At 36.8% G+C, this 20,456-nt stretch overlaps 1 protein-coding gene and 1 non-coding gene across 2 annotated transcripts; both read left to right on the forward strand.

Moving 5' to 3' along the window:
• Window positions 1–84: 84 nt before the first annotated feature.
• LOC118586909 (cytoskeleton-associated protein 2-like) lies at window positions 85–3,976 on the forward strand. Its single transcript, XM_036192356.1, is given in 3 exon segments — window positions 85–97; window positions 2,755–3,218; window positions 3,221–3,976. Coding segments are annotated over 3 exon segments (1,233 nt in total).
• A 15,177-nt stretch (window positions 3,977–19,153) lies between these two features.
• On the forward strand, window positions 19,154–19,294 carry LOC118588128. The gene has a single exon (XR_004945529.1). It is a non-coding gene; the product is annotated as a small nucleolar RNA SNORA16B/SNORA16A family (small nucleolar RNA).
• The last annotated feature ends 1,162 nt before the right edge of the window (window positions 19,295–20,456 follow it).

Here is a 20,456-nt window from a genome sequence, read left to right on the forward strand (position 1 = left end):
GAGCCACAGACATTGACACAGAATCTGGCTTCAATAGACCTAGAAGCCAGTTAGGGACTCAATGACATGGCCCCAGGTGGCAACATGGGTCATGCAGGTCAGTATTACCCCAATGGCAGCTTGACCTTCTAAGATCAACATTGCCTCAGATGTCAGCCCAGACTGCCGGCCTTTGCATGGCTCTCAGTGGCAACACTGGTCAACTCAGAGCCTAGCAACAGCAAGGGTCATGGACCTAAACATGGTCCCCAGCAGAAGTCTTTGCCTGATGTTACTGTGGTTTTAGGTGGTGACATAGGATTCCTGAATTGGCATGGTCCCTGTAGGGGCACACCCCTTGAACATCAGCATGGTCACAGGTAGTGGCTCAGACTCCAGGACAGCAATGAATTATTCTGCTTCTCTCTCTCTCTCTCTCTCTCCCATTTCACCACCCTGGACTCACTCACCATAGTAGTGCCAGGCTGCCCAGCACCAGAAGCACAGAGTGGCCTCCTGCGTGAATTCTTTCTGCCTCAGGTTTCTCAAGACCTGGGATATTTTGTTTTCTTTGTTTGCATTTTCTTGAAGATATAATTTGGTGGGATGGCATAGGGAGAGTTTCACAGAAGAAATAAGTTATACAGCTTTGTTGCTTATTAGCATAGCCAATTTAGAGCTAGCTGATGGTGAATTAAATGTCCTCTGAATTTATTTTGGATTTGTGTGATAAAAAATATCTTTTCAACATTCATTGACTATTGAGTAAAAAGGGATATGTAGTTAGAGATCACATGATGAAATATAGTTCTTAGAGTGGTCAGAAACCCTTTATTTTCTATCATACATTACATCCTGACTACAGCCTCCCCTCTCTCCTCTCCTCCTAGTCATGCCTCACCCACATTCCTCCGCCCTAGATCCACTCTTTCTCTTTTCTCCCCAGAAAATGGCAGGCCTCCCAGGGATATTAACCAAACATGGTATATCAAGTTATAATAAAACTATATATATTCCCTCTTGTTAAGGCTTGTTGAGGCCACTCAGCAGCAGGAAATGTGTTCCAAAATCACGCAGAAGAACCAGAAACAGCCTTCGCTCCAACTTGAGAAGTACCACAAAACCCAAGCTACACCACCATAACATACATGGAGAGTACATAGGGCAAACTCATGCAGGATCCTGGATTGTCAATTCAGTCAATGGGCCTTGGTTACTTGATTCTGTGGGCCATTTTCTTGTGGTGTCTTGACTCCTCTGGCTCCTACAATCTTTCCTTGCTCTCTTCTACATGATACCTCTGGCTCTACCTAATGATTTGCTGTGGGTCTCTGCATCTGCTCCCATCAATTTCTTGATGAAGCCTCTCTGATGAGGATTATGCTAGACATTGGTCTGTTTACATATAATTGGTGATTCAAGTTCTGTATCCCCCATTACTAGGAGTCTTCACTAGGGTCACCCTTGTCGATTCCTGTGGGTTTCCATTGCATTAGTTTTCTCCCTAATTCCCCAAATGCCCACCAGTTCCAGTCTTCTCTCTCAATATTCTCTCCCTCAATCCCAACAATCTCCTGTTCCCATTCCCACCTGCCCCCAGTCCATGCTCAAAATTTGTTCTATTTCCCCTTCCCAAGGAGAGCCACACATTCCCCTTTTGAATTTGTTATTTAGCCTCTCTGGGTCTGTGGATTGTAGGATAGTTATCCTTTACTTTAAAGCTAATATGCACTTAAGTGAATACATACCATGTTTGTCTTTCTGGATGTGGGTTAACTCAGGATGATTTTTTTTCTAGTTCCATCCACTTGCCTGCAAATTTCATTATGTTATTTTTTTTAACAGATGAATGATATTCCACTGTGTAAATGTACCACATTTTCTTTATGCATTCTTTGATTGAGTGATGTCTAGGTTGCTTCCAGTTTCTGTTTATTATGAATAAAGCTGTTATGAACATAGTTTAACAGGTGTCTGCTGTGTAATCATCTTCCTATATGTTGTGAATATGTGTCTTGCTATGATTGATTACAAAAGAAGCTGCTCTGGCCTATGCCAAGTCAGGTTATAGCTGTGTGAGAAATCCTAGAGAGAGACATGAAGAAGAAAGATAGAGGCAGGAGAGATGCCAACCTGCCACCCAAGGAGCAACATGCCAGCAGACTGGTAATACCACAGCTATGTGGCAAAACATAGAATAATAGAAATAAGTTTATTTAAGATGATAGAGCTAGCTAGCAAGAAACATAAGCCATTGGCCATATAGTTTGTAATTAATATAAACCTCTGGGTGATTATTTTATAAGCAGCTGTGGAACCACAGAACTGGGTGGGATTGTGGGCCTGGCTGGGATTGGAGAAACTTCTGGCTACAGGTGCCCTTGTGGTAGGATGTACATCCTTAGGATATATGCCTAGGAGTTGTATAGCTGGGTCTTGAGGTACATTGAGTTCTAATTTTCTGAGAACCTTCCAATGGTCTGAAACTTTTTTTATTTTTATTTTTATTTATTTTTATTTTTTTTTGGTTTTTCGAGACAGGGTTTCTCTGTGTAGCTGGCCTCGAACTCACAAAGATCTGCCTGGCTCTGCCTCCCAAGTGCTGGGATTAAAGGCGTGTACTACCACTTTTAATATTGCATTTAAAGTTATGAACTCAGCAAAGTAAATTGACACAGGTAAAAGTGGTAAGAATTAAAGTACTACAAATTGTCCTTCCCTTTCCTGAGCATATCCAGAGTCTTCTTTAAAATTTGGTCTATTTCTAAAATCTAGTTTTTGGGACCAGGAAACGCTGTCCAGGCATGGCTGTGAGGAACACCTTGCCGGTGCCCTGGGACCTGCAGCTGCCTCCGACCAAGAGAGACCAGCCGGCCTTCAGAGAACAAAGAAAAGAAAAACTCAAGGAATATCTGTTAACACGAAAAACAATGTTTTCATACAAACAAGGAAATCATATATCCAGAGATCAGAAAGTGAAGACGGCTGAAGATCAGGCCCAAGAAGGGAGGAGAGTTCTGAAACTCAAAATGGAGATGGCTGATAAAGAAAATATTGGAAACACAAGGAACGTAACCAGTTCAGAAAGACACAACCTGAAGGATAACATTCAAGCTGTGCAGTTATCAACTCGAGGTGATTTTCAAGGTCAGACAATGACATCAGACCAGGCAAATCACCTTAAAGACAATAAAAAGATGCAAGCAACAGCAGAAAAGCCCAGACAGGATGCCGACGTACCCCAAAAAAACGAGCGCTTGGCTGTTATCATGGCCAGGTTGTTCAGTCCAAGATTAATTCATTTAGAAAGCTTCCGAGTGTCCAAGGCGAGAATCCTGCAGCAAGCAAGAAACTTCCTGCTACTGTGTCCAAAGCCGCAAAGGCTCAGTCTGTGTCTGCTGACGCCATCAGTATAAGAGCCTCACACGTGACTGCTGCCACCAAGTGTGTCAACGCTAAATCTGTGAGCACTACATCAAAGAACACACTTGTGCCACCGCCTATTAGAAGCCTCCACAGTGATACCCAGGGCACTGCGAAACAGGGCCTCAACAGAACCCCTGCCAATGTAACAGTCAGGAAAGGGCCTTTTAAAAAAGAATCTCTACAATCAGAAGCAGTTGCGTCTGTGGTTGATACCCGTCCTCAGGACAGAAAAAGAGACAAGGCACCATCAAGAAGCGTGACATCTGAAGATGTAGCCAGGACTAATTTGTCTAATACCAGACTGATAGAAAAGTCAAAAAATACTGACCAGCGCAGATACACAATAGCAGGAGCGACTGTTCATAGATCAGTTCTGCCCAGAGAAACTACAGAAGAGAGAAAATCTCGAATGACTGAGTGGAGAACTGGCAAAGGAAGAGGGCTAAAAAGGCCTCCGAATTTAATAGCTCATCAGTCTGAGCCCAAAGGACCAAGTGAAAACCCCGTCGAATCCTTTTGGACTACCATGGCAGAAGAAGATGAACAGAGACTATTTACTGAAAATATTTGACCATAAAAATATGATTAAAGAATAATAACAAAAGGCTAAGTGTACAAAAGTCAATCTTAAATGTTACATATTGTATGAATCTATTTATATTTCTAACATCCTGAATGAATAAGCCCATAGAGACAAGACACTGATCTGGCTCTGGGTTTTTTATTAATAAGGCCATATAGCAATTCATGTTACATATGGTACCCCAATGTTTGTGGCATGAATTCATGAAAAAGCTGCTTACTGTGGCCTTACAGGTCCCAGCTCAAGCCTGAGCTGCACATGGCTAGAGTCTCCTCTCCACATGGGATTGAGTCCCTAACTAGTTGGATCCAGAAGGCTGGATCTTTCACTTCTTCTCTCCCAGTGGGTTGTGGGCTCTCTCTGGATCCCCATCTTGGGCTCATTCCACACTAAGTAGCTGTCTTTAAACCGGCTTGGGCTTCTATTGTTTTACACAGAGAAATAAGCCTCAAATCTGAATTGTCATTGTTGGCAAATTTGGTGAGTCAAGTAAGATTTCTTAAAGGGAGAAATTAGTTAAAAGATAATTTCTTTTAACATTTTTACAATGGAGGAAATTTGGTCTCTGATAACACATTAGGCAGTTTGAAAATGGAACAATAAATTAGAGAATAATTAATGTTTATGGGATTTATATTATGTCAATTATGAATATTATTTTTATGGTTATTTTTGTTTTATCATTAAAAAGGCTGGTTAATTTGAGTGCCAAGATAAAAGTTTTAGAAAAACTTGTTAAAACAAATCATAGAGAAATTCAAACCCAGAGAGAAGAATTTAAAGGTGAACCTATCTAAGCATTAAATTATATGGTTACAGAGAAACAGCCTAAAGTTTTCAAATAGCCAACCATAATCTATCCAGCAACCTTACAGGAACTGCCAAATGCTCAAGGCTGTGTATGAGCTAACTGGACTCTTGTGGAAATGTTAGATTTGAGGAGATCTAAAGAAACTATAGTCTCTTATGGTATGCATTCCTCATTTCTAAAGCAGAAGTTAAGCTTGTGGTCAACTTGTAATAGAAGTATCCCTCAAGACTGGAAAGATTTGGTTATAGCAGTTTTGGAGGTTGGTCCTCAATTACAATGGAGTACCTGGTGGAAAGAGGAGTCTAAGACAATCATGTAGGGCTAGAAGCATGAAAATTTCCCAAGTTCAACTTTTTGGAGAAGGTGATTATGCTGATATACAAAGACAATCTTCATATGATGACCACACCCTAATTTTGTGCTGCATGGCATCCTTGAATACTTGAGACAGAATGGAAGAAGTAGAAAATAAAATCGAGTCAATTACAAAAGTTATTCAAGGCCCAAAAGAAATCTTCACAGATTTCTTACAAAGACTGTCTTTAGCAGTAAATAGGATACCAATTTCAGAAGCTAGACGTTTAATAACTGAATCTCTGGCTTTTGAAAATGCTAATGCAGAATGAAAAGGGTAATTGGACCAATAAAGGCAAGATCAGCACCCTTGCAGGAATGTATTCGAGATACAATTAATATTGAATCTCATGACCATGATGATACTTGGATTTCGAGATTTAAAGATAAATAATAATGTCAGATCCTTTGATTGTGGTAAACAAGGTCACCTAAACAGAGAGTATAAATAGCATTCCTAGAAACAATGTTTATTTAAGAAACAATAGCAACAGAATGCTCCTACCTTCTGGATTATGCAGAAGGTGTGGTAAAGGCAAACACTGGAATAATGAATGTAGACAAACAAAGGACAGGCAAGGTAACCCTCAGAGGATAAAATAAGCAAAATATAATCAAGCTTTGAATCCACATGTACATCCTGTGTTTTCTTTCAAAGGCACCCATGGAAAATTCAGTTCAGTCCTTTCATGCCATCATAGAAGGAAGCCCTTCCCAAAGCAATTAAATGACCAAATGCATATTGTAAAAAAACATACTGCTTGAGGTGATAGAGCAGCTATAGCAGAGAGAACAAAAAGTTCAGGAGAAACCATAAAGCAATTTTTTTGGCAAACTTCTATAAATGAACAAAGACCAAAATTAAAAATATGAATGAATGACATTCTCATTGAAGGTCTTGTAGACACAGGTGCAGATGTAAAAGTAATTGCACCTGAAATGGGCATCCAAATTGGCCCCTTCAGAATGTAAATGTTTAGCTGTTAGGGATTGGAACGTTATCCAAAGTGAAACATGGCACAAGATGGGTCAAATGTATAGGGCCAGAGGAACAGAGAGAAAAATTAAAGCCATATGTGGCTAATGGAGCTGTGAATTAATGGGGTCATGATTTATTACAACAATGGAATATCCAGATTAACATTTCTCCAACTTCAGAAACAAAACATAAAGTAAAACATGTTTCTGGGAAAAATATTAGAAGTTATTATAAGGAACAGTCACTGACCATTCAGATTGTATAAGAACAGCTGCTAATCTTTCAAAGACACTAAGAGCTCTAAATTTAAAACGGTTAACAGAGAAGACTGTATGAGTTCTGCAATGGCTTTTAACAACAGAGAAACTACAGGCTTTAGAAAAGCTTGCACAAGAGCAGTTAAATGCTAAGCATATTGAAGAATCAACCAGCCCTTGGAATTCTCCTACATTTGTTATTAAAAAGAAATCTGGTAAGTGGAGAATGGTAACAGACCTAAGAGCAATTAACAAGGTTGTTCAGACAATGGACTCTCTACAATCTGGAATTCCCTTGCCTACTCTCTTACTGAAAGGGTGGTCTCTTATAGTTTATAGTTATCTATTAAAAAACACTGTTTCTTCTCAATACCCTTACAAGAAAAAGAAAGAGAGTAAGATTTTTCTTCATGATGCTTACTTATAATGATTCTCAGCTGGTTAAGAGATATCAATGGAGTGTTCTCCCACAGGGAGTGTTAAACAGCCCAACCCTGTGTCAATATTTTATACAATAGCCATTGTAATTAATATGTAAACAATTTCAGAAATGTGTAATTTATCATTACATGGAAGATATTTTACTAGCTGATTCAAATGCTTCAGAAAGAATGTTTGAAGAAGAAAATTTTGCCACATTGGGATTACAGATTGCACCTGAAAAGATACAAAGAGAAGATTCTATTAATTCTTCAGACTATAAAATAGGTCTACAAAAAATTAGAGCCCCAAAAGGTGCAAATTAGGAGAGATAAATTACAGATTCCTAATGATTTTGAAAGATTATGCAAAGACATTTCCTATCTACAGACTGCTGTTGGGACAAAAATGATTAACTGAGTTATTTGTTCAAAAGCTTAGAGAGTGACAAGGACTTAAATAGTCCAAGAAAATTATCAGCTGAAGTTGAGAGATAACTGGCTTTGATGGAAAAGAAAATACAGGATGCACATGCGGATTGCATGGATCCAAAGCTTGATTTCATTTTAGTTATTTTACCCTCTAAGCATTCTCCTACAGGAATTTTATTGCAGTGGGAAGATATTATATTGGAATGGATAATTCTACCCAATAAACTGAGTAAAAAATTATGTGGAAAAGATCTCTGAGTTGATTTTAAAAGGAAAATTGAGACTTTGTCCAATTAGCAGGAATAGAGCCAGCAGTAATAAAAACAGCTTGATACTGGCATAAAAACCAACATGTGGACCAATTTAATTGAATTGAAGACCCTGACATTAACCCGCACACCTATGAACATATAATTTTTGACAAGAAGCCAAAAATGTACAATGGAAAAAAGAAAGCATCTTCAACAAATGGTGCTGGCATAACTGGATGTCAATGTGTAGAAGGCTGCAAATAGATCCATATCTGTAATGGTGCACAAAACTTAAGTCCAAGTGGATCAAAGACCTCAACATAAATCCAGCAACTCTGAACCTGATAGTAGAGAAAGTAGGAAGTACTCTTGAACACATTGGCACCGGAGATCACTTTCTAAATATAACACCAGTAGCACAGACACCGAGAGAAACAATCAATCAGTGGGACCTGTTGAAACTGTGAAGCTTTTGTAGAGCAAAGGACACGGTCAACAAGACAAAGCAACAGCTGACAGAATGGGAATGGGTCTTCACCAACCCCACATCTGACAGAGGGCTGATATCCAGAATCTATAAAGAACTCAAGAAATTAGACATCAAAATGCCCAACAGTCCAATTAAGAAATGGGCTATAGAACTAAACAGAGAATTCTCCACAGAGGAAGTCCAAATGGCTGAAAGATATTTAAGGAATTGCTCAACATCCCTAATTATCCAGAAAAAGCAAATCAAAACGACTCTGAGATACCAAAAACACAGAAGACAGCTTATGCTGGAGAGGATGTGGAACAAGGGGAACTTTCCTCCACTGCTGGTGGGAATGCAAGCTTGTACAGCCACTTTGGAAATCAATATGGCACTTCATTAGAAAATTGGGAATCCATCTCCCCCAAGACCCAGCTGTAGCACTCCTGGGCATATACCCAAGGAATGCTCAATCATACCACAAGGGCATTTGCTCAGCTATGTTAATATCAGCATTGTTTGTAATAGCCAGAACCTGGAAACAACCTAGATGCCCTTCAACTGAAGAATGGTTAAAGGAAATATGGTACATATTCACAATGGAGTACTACTCAGCAGAGAAAAACAATGACATCATGAGGTTTGCAGGCAAATGGATGGATCTAGAAAAAAATCATCCTGAGTGAGGTAACTCAGACTCAGAAGGACAAATATGGTATGTACTCACTCATAGGAGGATACTAGATGTAAAACAAAGATGACTAGACTGCTACACAACTCCAGGGAGGCTACCTAGAAAACAGGACCCTAGGAAAGACACAGGGATCACCCAATGACAGAGAAAAGGATGAGATCTACATGAACAACCTGGGCAACAGTGGGAGTAATGAAGGGCAAGATTTGAGGGAAAGAACGCTTAGGGGAGCAGGAGATCCCAGCTGATCAAGACCAGAAAGGGAGAACAAGGAATAACAGACCATGATAAATGAAGACCACATGAGAACAGGAATAGGCAGAGTGCTAGAAAGGTCCCCAGAAATCTATAATGATATATCCACTGTAGACTGCTGGCAATGGTTAAGAGAAAGCCTGATATGACCTAGTCTGGTGATCAGATGACTAAACACCCTAACAGTCGTCTTGGAACTCTCATCCAATAACTGATGGAAGTGGATGTAGAGATCCTCAGCCAGGCCCCAGGTTGAGCTCCAGGTGTCTACCTGTCGAGAAAGAGAAGGGACTGTAAGAGCGTGAATTGTTGAATCCAAGATTGCAAAAAGCACACGGACAAATAACCAATCTAATGGAAGCACATGAATTATGAACCAACGGCTGAGGAGCCCCCAGCTAGATCAGGCCTTCTGGATAAGTGAGACAATTGAATAGCTTGAACTGTTTGTGAGGCATCCAGTCTGTGGGACTGGGACCTGTCCTTAGTGCATGAGCTGGCTGTTTGGAACCTTGGGCTTACAAAGGGACACATGCTCAGTCTGGAAGGAGGGGACAGGACCTGCCTGTACTGAATCCACCAGGTTTAAATGAATCCCCAAGTGTGTCTTGGTCCTGGAGGACATGGGAATGGAGGGGAGGGGCTTTGGGGGAATGTGGGGGTGGTGGCAGGAGGGGGGAGGACAGGGGAACCCATGGCTGATGTATAAAATTAAAACACATAATATTAATAATAAAATAAATAAATAAATAAGTAAAATAACAATTAATGATGAAATTGACAAATTGTGGGTAGAAAGTGAGCCTTGGCAAAGAGCTTGCAGTAGTTAGTTAAATTTTCTGATTTGTAACTTGACTTTCCTTGTTTGTTTCCATCTGTGTAAAATGTAGGGGCTTCAGATATTGGTGTTTCCCATACAATGTGAGGCACGATCCAGTTACCTCTTTTTATAAATTGAATTCTATGGCTTTGGGGATATTTGTTGTTAACAGCTCTTAAAAAATTATTATAAGATCTTGGCGTGTTTAAAGAAAATGTAAAAATATCTGTATCATGTCAGAAGAGCCACCTGATATGGGACAGAAGAAAAACAAAAAGTAAGGGACTATTCCATTGCCAATAATCTCATAATTCTTTGGTTCTATTTTGACTATTTAGAACTTTTCTTAAGGCATTAATTTTATATCAAAATCCATAAGATTTATACTTTTTTAAACTTTTGCCATAATATTAATGGTCATATAGAGTACTGATTCTAGAAAAAAAGCTTCATCTGGCTGCCTGTACATGTTTTCAGGTTTGAGTCTCTATCAGTTTTCTACAGGGAATCATGCCCAGACATAACAGCAAATTTGAAGTCTCCAAAAATATGGTGGAGACTGCCCCACAACAACAATTCCATCAGGGCAATGATAATACCACTAAGCTGACAAACACCACAGAACGATTGGCTTTGGACTACACACTGCTCAGGATATATTTGAGATTACTAGCTGAGATGATGATCCAGCCTCACAGACTACTCAAGCAAGAATTTGAGACAAGCCCTGCATTTTTGCATTATACAGAGACTGGACAACAAATGATACAGCTACCTCTCCCAGGACTTGACAATTAACTCAAAATTTTTCTTTTCAGGATCCTCTAAAGATGCCTTTATCCCCAAACAACAGGAAGAAATTTTAATAACACAACACACACATTTCCATGAGGTAGGGTGGGTTTTTTTTGGTCTGTCAATGTGTTTTGGATAATTGTCATTGTTTAGGAAGGTTGGTTACAAGTTGTTATTGTTAATGGTTAGGAAAAAGGAAACTAGATTTGGGATTCTTGTTTGAAAAAAAAATGAGGATATGGATATGAGGTGGATTTTGAATCTACTCTGAAAAAAAACGAGATATAGAAATAACAGCATAAAGGTTAGAATATTGAATGTATGCTGAAAAGAAAAAAGAGAGGATATAGACAAAATAAAAAGTGGATTGTTGAATCTAATTTTAAAAGAACTACCTGTTTGGCTATTTGTCAATGGAAACACATGAAATATGAGCCAATCGCTAAGAAGCCCCCAACTGGATCAGACCCTCTGGATAAGTGAGACAAATGATTAGCTTGAACTGTTTGGGAGGCCCACAGGCAGATGGACCAGGACCTGTTCTCAGTGCAGGAGCTGACTGTTTAGAACCTGGAGCCTATGCAGGGACACTTTGCTCAACCTGGGTGAAGGGAGGAGGGGACTGGACCTGCCTCGACTGAATTTACCAGTCCAAGCTGAATCCCCAGGAGAGTTCTTGACCTGAAGGAGATGGGAATGGGCGGTGAGCTGGGGGAAAGGAAGGGGGGGGGTAGGAGAAGGGAGGACAGGGGAATCTGTGGCTGATATGTAAAATTAAATTAAATTATAAAATTAAAAAATATATAATCCAACCATAAAAACAGCTGCCTGTTTTAAATATTTTACTTTGAATTGAATTATTGTATATTGTATGTAAATTATGTATATTGCTATAAATTTGAAATTGATTTTGTTAGAAAATTCTCCACATAAATTTCTATTCTTGTTCAAGGAATTATACCTATACAGTTAATTTAACAATGTAATGCAATTTGCTAGTCCTTCTAAGTTATTATTACCAACTACTTAGGATAATAAAGAAATGCATGTAAGTAGTCAGTCATTACAATCAAACTTTTATTCATGTTAAGTATGTTTTCAAGGTCACAGATATCTATAGAATATTGCACTTAAGATATTTAATAACAGATTTTTTTATGACTATGAGACATATCTGCTCCCAACAGCACTAATCTACTTCAAAGAAGATGATGGACATTGAAGAAACTGCATATAGAGTGTATTTTCATTGTGGCAAAAGTTTGTCACTGGGCAAGAAAGTGCTCTCACATCAGCTGCTGACAGTATGCTGTCTAAACGGTCAAGCAGTATTCAAAACAAAGGACTGCCAATCCTTGCCAAGACAATCCTGCTTCACAGTTGAGTTTGTCAGATATGCTAAACCTGTGGGCCAAAGATCGGTGCCCCAGAATTGCAGAGAAACCTAGGGTAACTGTCCAGGAAGCTAGCTATTTCTGTCATATCTCATATTTTTTTGGAAGTCGCTTGTTTGCACTTCCTGTTTAACTAGGTAATATTATTTTCTTCGTGGGTCTTTGAGGGAGTTCAAGATTATAGTTATAGTTATTGTTTTCCTTGTTAACAAATTCAGAAAAGAAATTCACTAAAGAGTTCTAAAGTATATACATTTGAAAGACATCAAAAGATAGTTTTGGTAATGCAAATTAGGATAGAAGGTATATTAAATACAATCCTTTGGATTCACAAAGGTAGGTTAGATAATGGAAAATGTTCTCTGAATTTGTTAAATGCAAATGGACTAGACATTGTTGATGTATTTATTGTCTATATATTATATATAGTTATTATACTTATTGTATATAATTTTTCTTATATTAGTTATAACTTTGTTATTTTAGATTTTAAAAGGGGGAAATGTGGTGATATTTTATTTGTGTACCCCAATAAAGCTTATCTGCAGATCAGAGGAAAAAACCACTACATTAAACACAGAGATAAGACAGTGATAGTACACGCCTTTAATCCTAGCATTTGGGAGGCAGAGATCCATCCGGATCTCTATGAATTCAAGGCCACACTGGGAACAGCCAGGCATGGTGGCACATGCCTTTAATCCCAGGGCTAGTTAACCATAGAGGTCTGGAGATCTGCACAGAAGGACAGGAACTGATAGAGCTGGACAGAAAGAGGAAGTGATGTAGCTGGGCAGAGAGAGGAAATAAGGTGGCAGGGCACAGAAAGTTATATATGCATGAGTATACAGGAAGTGGCTCTCTCTGGAGGCTGAAGAGTTGGTAAGGTGAGGTTGGTTGTGGCTTGTTTTATTCCTTTGATCTTTCAGTTTTCACCTCAATATCTGTCTCCAAGTTTTTTATTAATAGGACTGTTTAGCAATTTGTGTTGTAACTGATAGTGCACATGAGGAACTGAAGAGAGAAAGGAACATGAATGGGACTTCTAAGTATTTTGCTTTCAGGGAGAGGATCCAGTTCAACAAGTAGACAGTGGTAATGATTACATATTATTGTGAATCATCTAAATCATAGAACTTTACATCTGAAAGTGGTTAAAGTGTGAAGTTATTTTGTCAAAATAGAGAATAATCGACATCTCACAGCTTACAATTAAGGCAAGTGGTGATGAGTCTTATGGCACAGAGAGTCATTTTATTAGATGTATCAGTAAGCAAGAGACTGCTGTAAAAAGCATATGCTTCATGGGACCTCTGATGACACAGAACCTAGTCAAGAGGTACCCACAGCCCTTTACTCAGATGGAACTTTGATTAGGGGTGTACTCCATGCTGAGTTCAAAGTAGATATTTAAGAACTGCTTTCACTGTGCTCTTATTCAACTTACTATTGCTAGTCAAATTCCTGAGAGGAGAGTGAATTTATTTGCTTATGGTTTAGAAACTCTACTCCAGGTTCATTTTCTTCTAGGAAGTGATGAGGCAGAACATTGTGGTGGGTATGTGGAGTGAATGAAAGCTACTTACTGCATAGTGTCAGGAAGAGGTACAGGCACCAGGGAAGGGATACAGGTCCCAAGTCATGCTCCCACCCACACTCACTTTCTTTAACTAAGTCCTATTACTTCTTAGCACATTAATTGTAATAGCCTGCTATGTAATGAACTCATCAATAGATTCATTTATTGATAAGATTAGAATTCTCAAGTGCCAATCACTACTGAGCATTGCTGCATTGGGGACCAGCTTTTAACACTGATCCTTTATGCATAATTCAATTCTAAAAGGTATGGGTGAGCTGAGCTCCACTGTTGTGCTTGTCTTTAAAATAAATACATTATAAATCTAAAACCTGAAGAGTGTTATTTTCTTAAGTAGCCTCATTTCATTCTCTTAAGTGGTAATTCTTCATTTTAAAGTTAAAGTGGATCTATTTTCCTTTTTACATTATTAAGCAATACACCTTTTCAGATTGCATCATTGTTTGTTTTACTTCAAGGGTAATGTTTTGACTGTGAAGCCTCTCAGCCTTCTGTATTCCAGCCCACTTCCAAAGCAATTTAACATTCACCATAGACTCTTACTAGCAACATGTGACAGCATACAAAATCAATCTGGTAAGTTAATCTAACTCTGCTGAAACTAGACATACAAGAATCACTTCTCAATATAACAAAGGCTGCATTTGATAGAGCTACAACCAACACTGATTGAATATGGAAAGCAGAATGCACACTGTCTAAAATAAGAATGGGGACAAAGTTGCATTGTTCAGTATAAAACTTAAAACAGAAATTAGGAAAGAGAAAGAAACAAAGGGGACAAGAATAACAAATGAAGGTGTCAGATTATTCCTTTTTTTAGATAATATAATCTCATGTATAAAATATGCAGAAAAACAGATCCTCAAAAAGTGTATTAGGTCTGACAATGGCTGTCAGAAAAGTAATAGTATATAACATCAACACATAACAATCTATAACTTTTCCTTATGCAAACAACAAGTCTCTGAAAAGTAAGTCAGGTAAATAGTCTTCACAATAGCTTCAACAATGTTGAAAACAACCTGACATTCCTAGGTATAAACTTAAGATAGTGAAGACCCTGCAAATGAAAACTATAAAGTACCAAAGAAGTTTCTTATAAGAGACACTAGAAAATGGAAGAGCATCATATGATCATGGGTGAACAGATTTTAAATTTTCACAAGAGCCATTTACCAAAAGCTATGTGCAGGCCCAATGCAATCACCAACAAAGTGGTAATACTGTAATGTCAATCTTCATATAAGTAAAACATAAGAAATGGGCAGTAAGCCTAAATAGAAACAATGGTCTCATTTTAGAAAAGGGCTCCAAGAATATACCTTTGAAAAAAGATAATCTCATTAACAAGTGGTACTAGGAAATGAATATCCAAATACATAAGAATGAAATGATTGCCATGTTTAAAAAAATCATAAAAGCAGATAAAAGACCTAAAATCTCTACAGATTTGGGAATACCATAGATAAAAAGAGCAGAAGCATGATTTAGGCATAGTTTAGGTTTTCTGAATTGGATTCTAACAACTCATGAACTCATAGCAAGAACTGATGAATGAGATTTTATGAAATTAAAAGGCTTTTACAGCCAAAGAATTCACTGACACAGTGAAGACACATTCTACAGAATAGGACAAAACATTAACCAAATACATTTAATAAGACTCTTTTAAACACATGGAGAGCTCAAAAAATTAAGTAACTAAAAAAGTGAATTCTCCAATAAATAAATAAGTGAGCTAAAAACATTTTTGAAATGAAGAAGTGAAAATGGCAAATAGTTATATGAGAAGAGGTGCTTACCATCTTTCATCATCAAGGAAATACAAATTAAAACTACCATAAGATATCTTTTAGCTTCATAATGACTATCATCAACAAAACAGAAAAAAAGGATAGGACTACACACTTCAATATCAAGTTATACAAGCCAGTTTCACAAAGACAAAAATTCTATATTTTCTCTCATATATAGAATACAAAGGATAAAAACAGACATAAAATGTAAAAGATTCCTAGAATCTGGAAGGATAATGGGAAAGGGAGACTGGAGAGAGAATAAGACTATAATAGATGAAGCTGACATGCTAAAATACATTCTACAAATTTATGGAACTGGCACAATAAACCCCTTCTTTTTGGACAGTTATAAATGGCAATTAAATAAAGATCAGATGAAAGATGTGCTGTGACAATGACAAATGTCTTCATGATTACTCTCAATCTGACAATCCTAAAAGAAAACAAATAAATAGATAACTAGTTAAGTGACATACAGCTACTTGATTGATAAACAATCATTCAGACTACTCTGAAAATAGCATCTCCACACAGAATTAGACAGAATGGAATGTCTTGTTAAGGAATCTCTTATGGATGAATATAAATAATAATTAATAGAATGATTATTATTTATTCTACACATTTATAGGTTCAATGTGACAACAGCCCAATTATAAAGTCAGTCTAACTACTTACTGAGGAATGCACAGATAAATAATATATGTTTTATATGTATATAAAATGCAGTTCTATTCAGATGTAAAAGATTAAAAGTATGCCACTTCCCATCCCAAATGAATGTTTACAATGTGTGAAGGTCAGATTAAAACTGATTGGACTGAAATGACACTGGTTGTATCTATACCTGTTAAACATCTATAAACCATAGTTTCTAATACAATTAAATCAAGTTTATTGTTTTCTATTAATAATCATGCTTGCAAATTTGTGAGTCATAGTGGAGCCCAGCTAATCTCTGAGCATCCTTTATGGTATAATTTCTTGCAGCTTCATCCCACAAAAGCAAGAGTTTGGGTTATATAATTAATTTCAATAGCAACAATTAATTAGGTGGATGTTTGTACACATTCTTATATACTTTGTTTAAACTATTGTTAGATGCATTATTAGAGTCATTATTTATTTCTTGAGTCTACATCTCATGTAGTTTATAATTGCCTTAAACTCATTATGTAGCTAAGAATGACCATGTGCTACCAGTCCTGCATCCACTTAATAAGTGTTGGGATTATGGGTAAGGGCCATCAGACTGAGTTTATATAGTATGGTAGGTGGAGTTCAGGGCCTTTCACTTCCTTGACTGACACTCCAGAAACCTGATTTTACTGAATTTTTTTATTATTAAACACTACCAGGGAAGTTACCAAGATAATATTTTAAAAAAAAAAATGGAGCTGTAAACTAGCCCTGTTTGACTCCAAGGTCAATTTTCTTTTTGACAAAAGTTTATTTTATTTTTAAATGTATGTGTGCATTTAAGTATCTGTGCAAGTCTGTGCACATGGAAGCAGATGCCACATAGTTGAGAGCAGGGTGCCAGACCCCTTAGCTGGAGTTACAGGCAATTAAAAACTTCCTGACTGAGTTTTAAACTAGGAACTTGGGTCCTCTGAAAGTATGTGCTTTTACTCTTAACTGCTGAGGAATTTGCTATAGCCCCTAAAATCAGTTCTCTTTAACATTACTACATATATGTGCATTTGCATTTATATTCCACATGTTTAATTAATTTATCAAATAAGTATAAAATTATGAGACTATTCAGCATTCTCAAATATTGTTTCAGTACCACCCAGTGGAGTATTTTCCTCTGCTCCATGCTGGTTCTCCTTTTAATGTTCTTTGCCTTTAGAAAGATTCCAAGTCTGTGAACAGGTAAAGTTCCTCTCCCATGCAGCTACTAAGAGATGACACTTATACTTTTTCCGTGTGCATGACTTGAGTTTATTTACACTATTAAATTCCAAAGGATGACTTATAGCTATCCCAGAAGTCCAACTCTCCTCTAAAATATCACAATAGGTAAACACTCCAGTGTGAAATGAGGACCTGCGGGTACATCCATCTTCTTCATCCAGTTTCCCTGGGGCACGTGGACTCTCCTGATAGATCTTCAAGGACCAAGTCTTCTGTATATGTATGAGTTTAGGGAATGCACATATAAGAAAGTCCTTATCCTCACTCACCTCTGGGGATGTCCTCTTGTAAGGAATGTGACTACTTAGTGTTCTCAACTAATATATCACCTGTTGGCTAAATTCTTGTCACTTTAGTGACAGCTCTTCCAGAACATCCTGCTACTCTATAAATCCACTGAAATTTTTCTATATCTCATATCTAGTTTTCATGTAAAGAAATCAGCTACTAACTCTGTTCTGATTATAATAATACTCTGTAGTATTCTGATGTATATTGTCCATGATTTCTGAGTTATGTTTCATAACATCACCTGAAGTAAAAATTCAGCCTTATCTCATTAAGATGGCCCACATCTATCCACATATGTGACTGAGCAGGCATAAATGTGACTGTTCTCTATTTTTTCCTTTATTTAAAGTGCTTGGATTGAACCTAACTATTAAAATTATAGGGTCTCAGCTACTTCATCCTGGGAAAAGTGGGAAATCACACATGCCTAAATACACACACACACACACACACACACACACACACACACACACACACACCTAAACACACACACCTAAGTACACACATACCACATACAAACACATACACGACATACATATATACCACAAACACATATACACACATCACATATACATAAACACACATGTACATGTGTGCATATGAACACATACATGTATATACACAGTATACATATTTTATTAAGGAGAATTTAAGGTTTAATGAAAGTGAAATATTCTTTTTTTTTTTTTTCCAGAGCTGAGGACCAAACCCAGGGCCTTTTGCTTGCTAGGTAAGCACTCTACCACTGAACTAAATACCCAGTCCCAAAGTGAAATATAATTACTAGAAGTAAAAAAAAAATGATTTAAAGTGTTTTCTTATACATGTTTGAAATTTTAATCTGTAAGCTTAGAAAAATAATTTTCAGAATTTTACAGTATTAATTATTTATAAAAAGTTAACATATCCAGACAATTTTTCCTCTTATTTTTTTAAAAAGTAATAGTCATAAAGAGTAAACATAACTGACTGTTTTTTAACCTAGATTTGCCTCAGGAACTTTGAGATTATTAAGAAATGGATAGCTCTAGGGGTGCTAAAAATTCTTCTGTGGAATATTCTTCAAAGGTCCCATAGAAAAGGCTCTTTTGAGAGCATGTTACCAGCCTTGGTCTCCTTTTCAGAATTTCTCAGTTGGTTCTGAGTCACTGCTTAGGAAAACATTAGGAAATACCATCATCTCTACAGACAGTGATTTTACTAACATTATTTTTATTATTTTCACAAAGATGACTTTGACTAATTTTCTAGCATGAATAATATAACAAAGTAGAAAAGTTCAAGTGAATCATTTTATATAAAACCCATTTTATGGGCCTAATGTTTAAATAATATTTCATATAGTATTATCAGCAAATTGAATTGAATCACAGATCATGCTTCTCATATTTCCAATATGATTAACATTAAGAAACATTTTACATTGAAACTGAGTATATTCAAATGAAAAATATAGCTTCATGAAACAATAGCTGTTATTTCATGACTACTGCACTAATACTTAAACTGTATTATATATTTTACCCTGTTCACAATTCCTGATATGGTTTAAATATTGACAGGCTCATTCAACACATTATTCAACACATTAACCTATAACAGTCCATATTAGAAATAGTGGCACTTGGCATTAGCAAAGCCACAGCTACTTCTAGATAGCTGCAGTGGTTAAAAAAAAAAAAAAAGAGGCTGGGGGTAAAGCATTTCCTTGACAGTTATGATTCCTTTGGCTGCAACTGATCTATATTTTGGAAAAGATAGTGTGTTTTATGCTTTGCTCATCCTAAGCAAGCCTTCTACCACTGTATGACATTATTAGCACTTGCCCTAGCTTTCCCAATGATATTATGAATTTTTCATTTGAAGAAAATTATGCTCTGATTTGAGGAATGTTGGAAAGAAGTTCACTCATATTAACATGCAAAAATTAATTTTAATTATATTTGTTGTAAAAGGGAGAGTTTCCTTCTCCAAAGTTTAATTTGTATATCTTCTTTACTGTTTTATCTTAATTTCTTCAGATATATCTGATAGAATTCACACATTTGTTGAATAACTATACAATTTTCTTCTCTTCACAGACAATATAATAATGACAAAATAAGTCACTTTCATCTGACTACTAAAAGAAAAAGTGAATAGTTTATCTCGATTTTGGTTTATCTCAATCTCAAAATCTTGCTAATACCCGAAGTTAAATAGAGGGGAAAGACTCAAATGAGACCATGTGGAGAATGAAACAAGATACACCATTTTATAATTTACCAAAATTCAGTCAGTTGGCACATTTTTCTTAACTTAGACTCATAATAGAATACTGTCTAAAGTGTAAAGAGAAAATCTTCAAAATAAATTAAACAGCACTTAGTACTGCCACCTCAGCCTTTTTAAGTTCCTCTCTCATTTATTTTTGCTTTGCTTATGTAACTTGAATGTGTAAGCTACATAGAACAGAGAGATCATGCTTTGTTGATTTAATATTCCAAGTTTAGAGGAAGGTGACTGAAATGAGAGATTATCAGACAATGTTTAAAGCAGAAAACAAAGAATGATGCATTCCTGGACAAGGTTAAGAAAAATATAATCATGTATACATATTGTTTATATCACTTCTCACACACAATTTAGACCTTTCACAACTGGAAATATCTCATTCACCTTAATTGCTCTTAGAATTGTGGGACATACGTGACTTGCTTAGAGACAACAGCTACATCATTTTTATCTGCTCAGATGATTGAATTTCCAACCTTAGAAATAGCGTTTGACCCACTTTATTAGTTCTTCTTGAATTCAGCCTGAACTGCTCTCAGAATATCCATGGTGTTATATAGAAGATAAATTTTTATATAATACATTAAATTAGTTCATTTGAAATAGACTTCAAGGAGATTAGTGACTGGTAGAGATTATTTTAATCATATA

The sequence above is a fragment of the Onychomys torridus genome, chromosome 7 (genome assembly GCF_903995425.1).
Source record: "Onychomys torridus chromosome 7, mOncTor1.1, whole genome shotgun sequence".
Taxonomy (NCBI): Eukaryota; Metazoa; Chordata; class Mammalia; order Rodentia; family Cricetidae; genus Onychomys; species Onychomys torridus.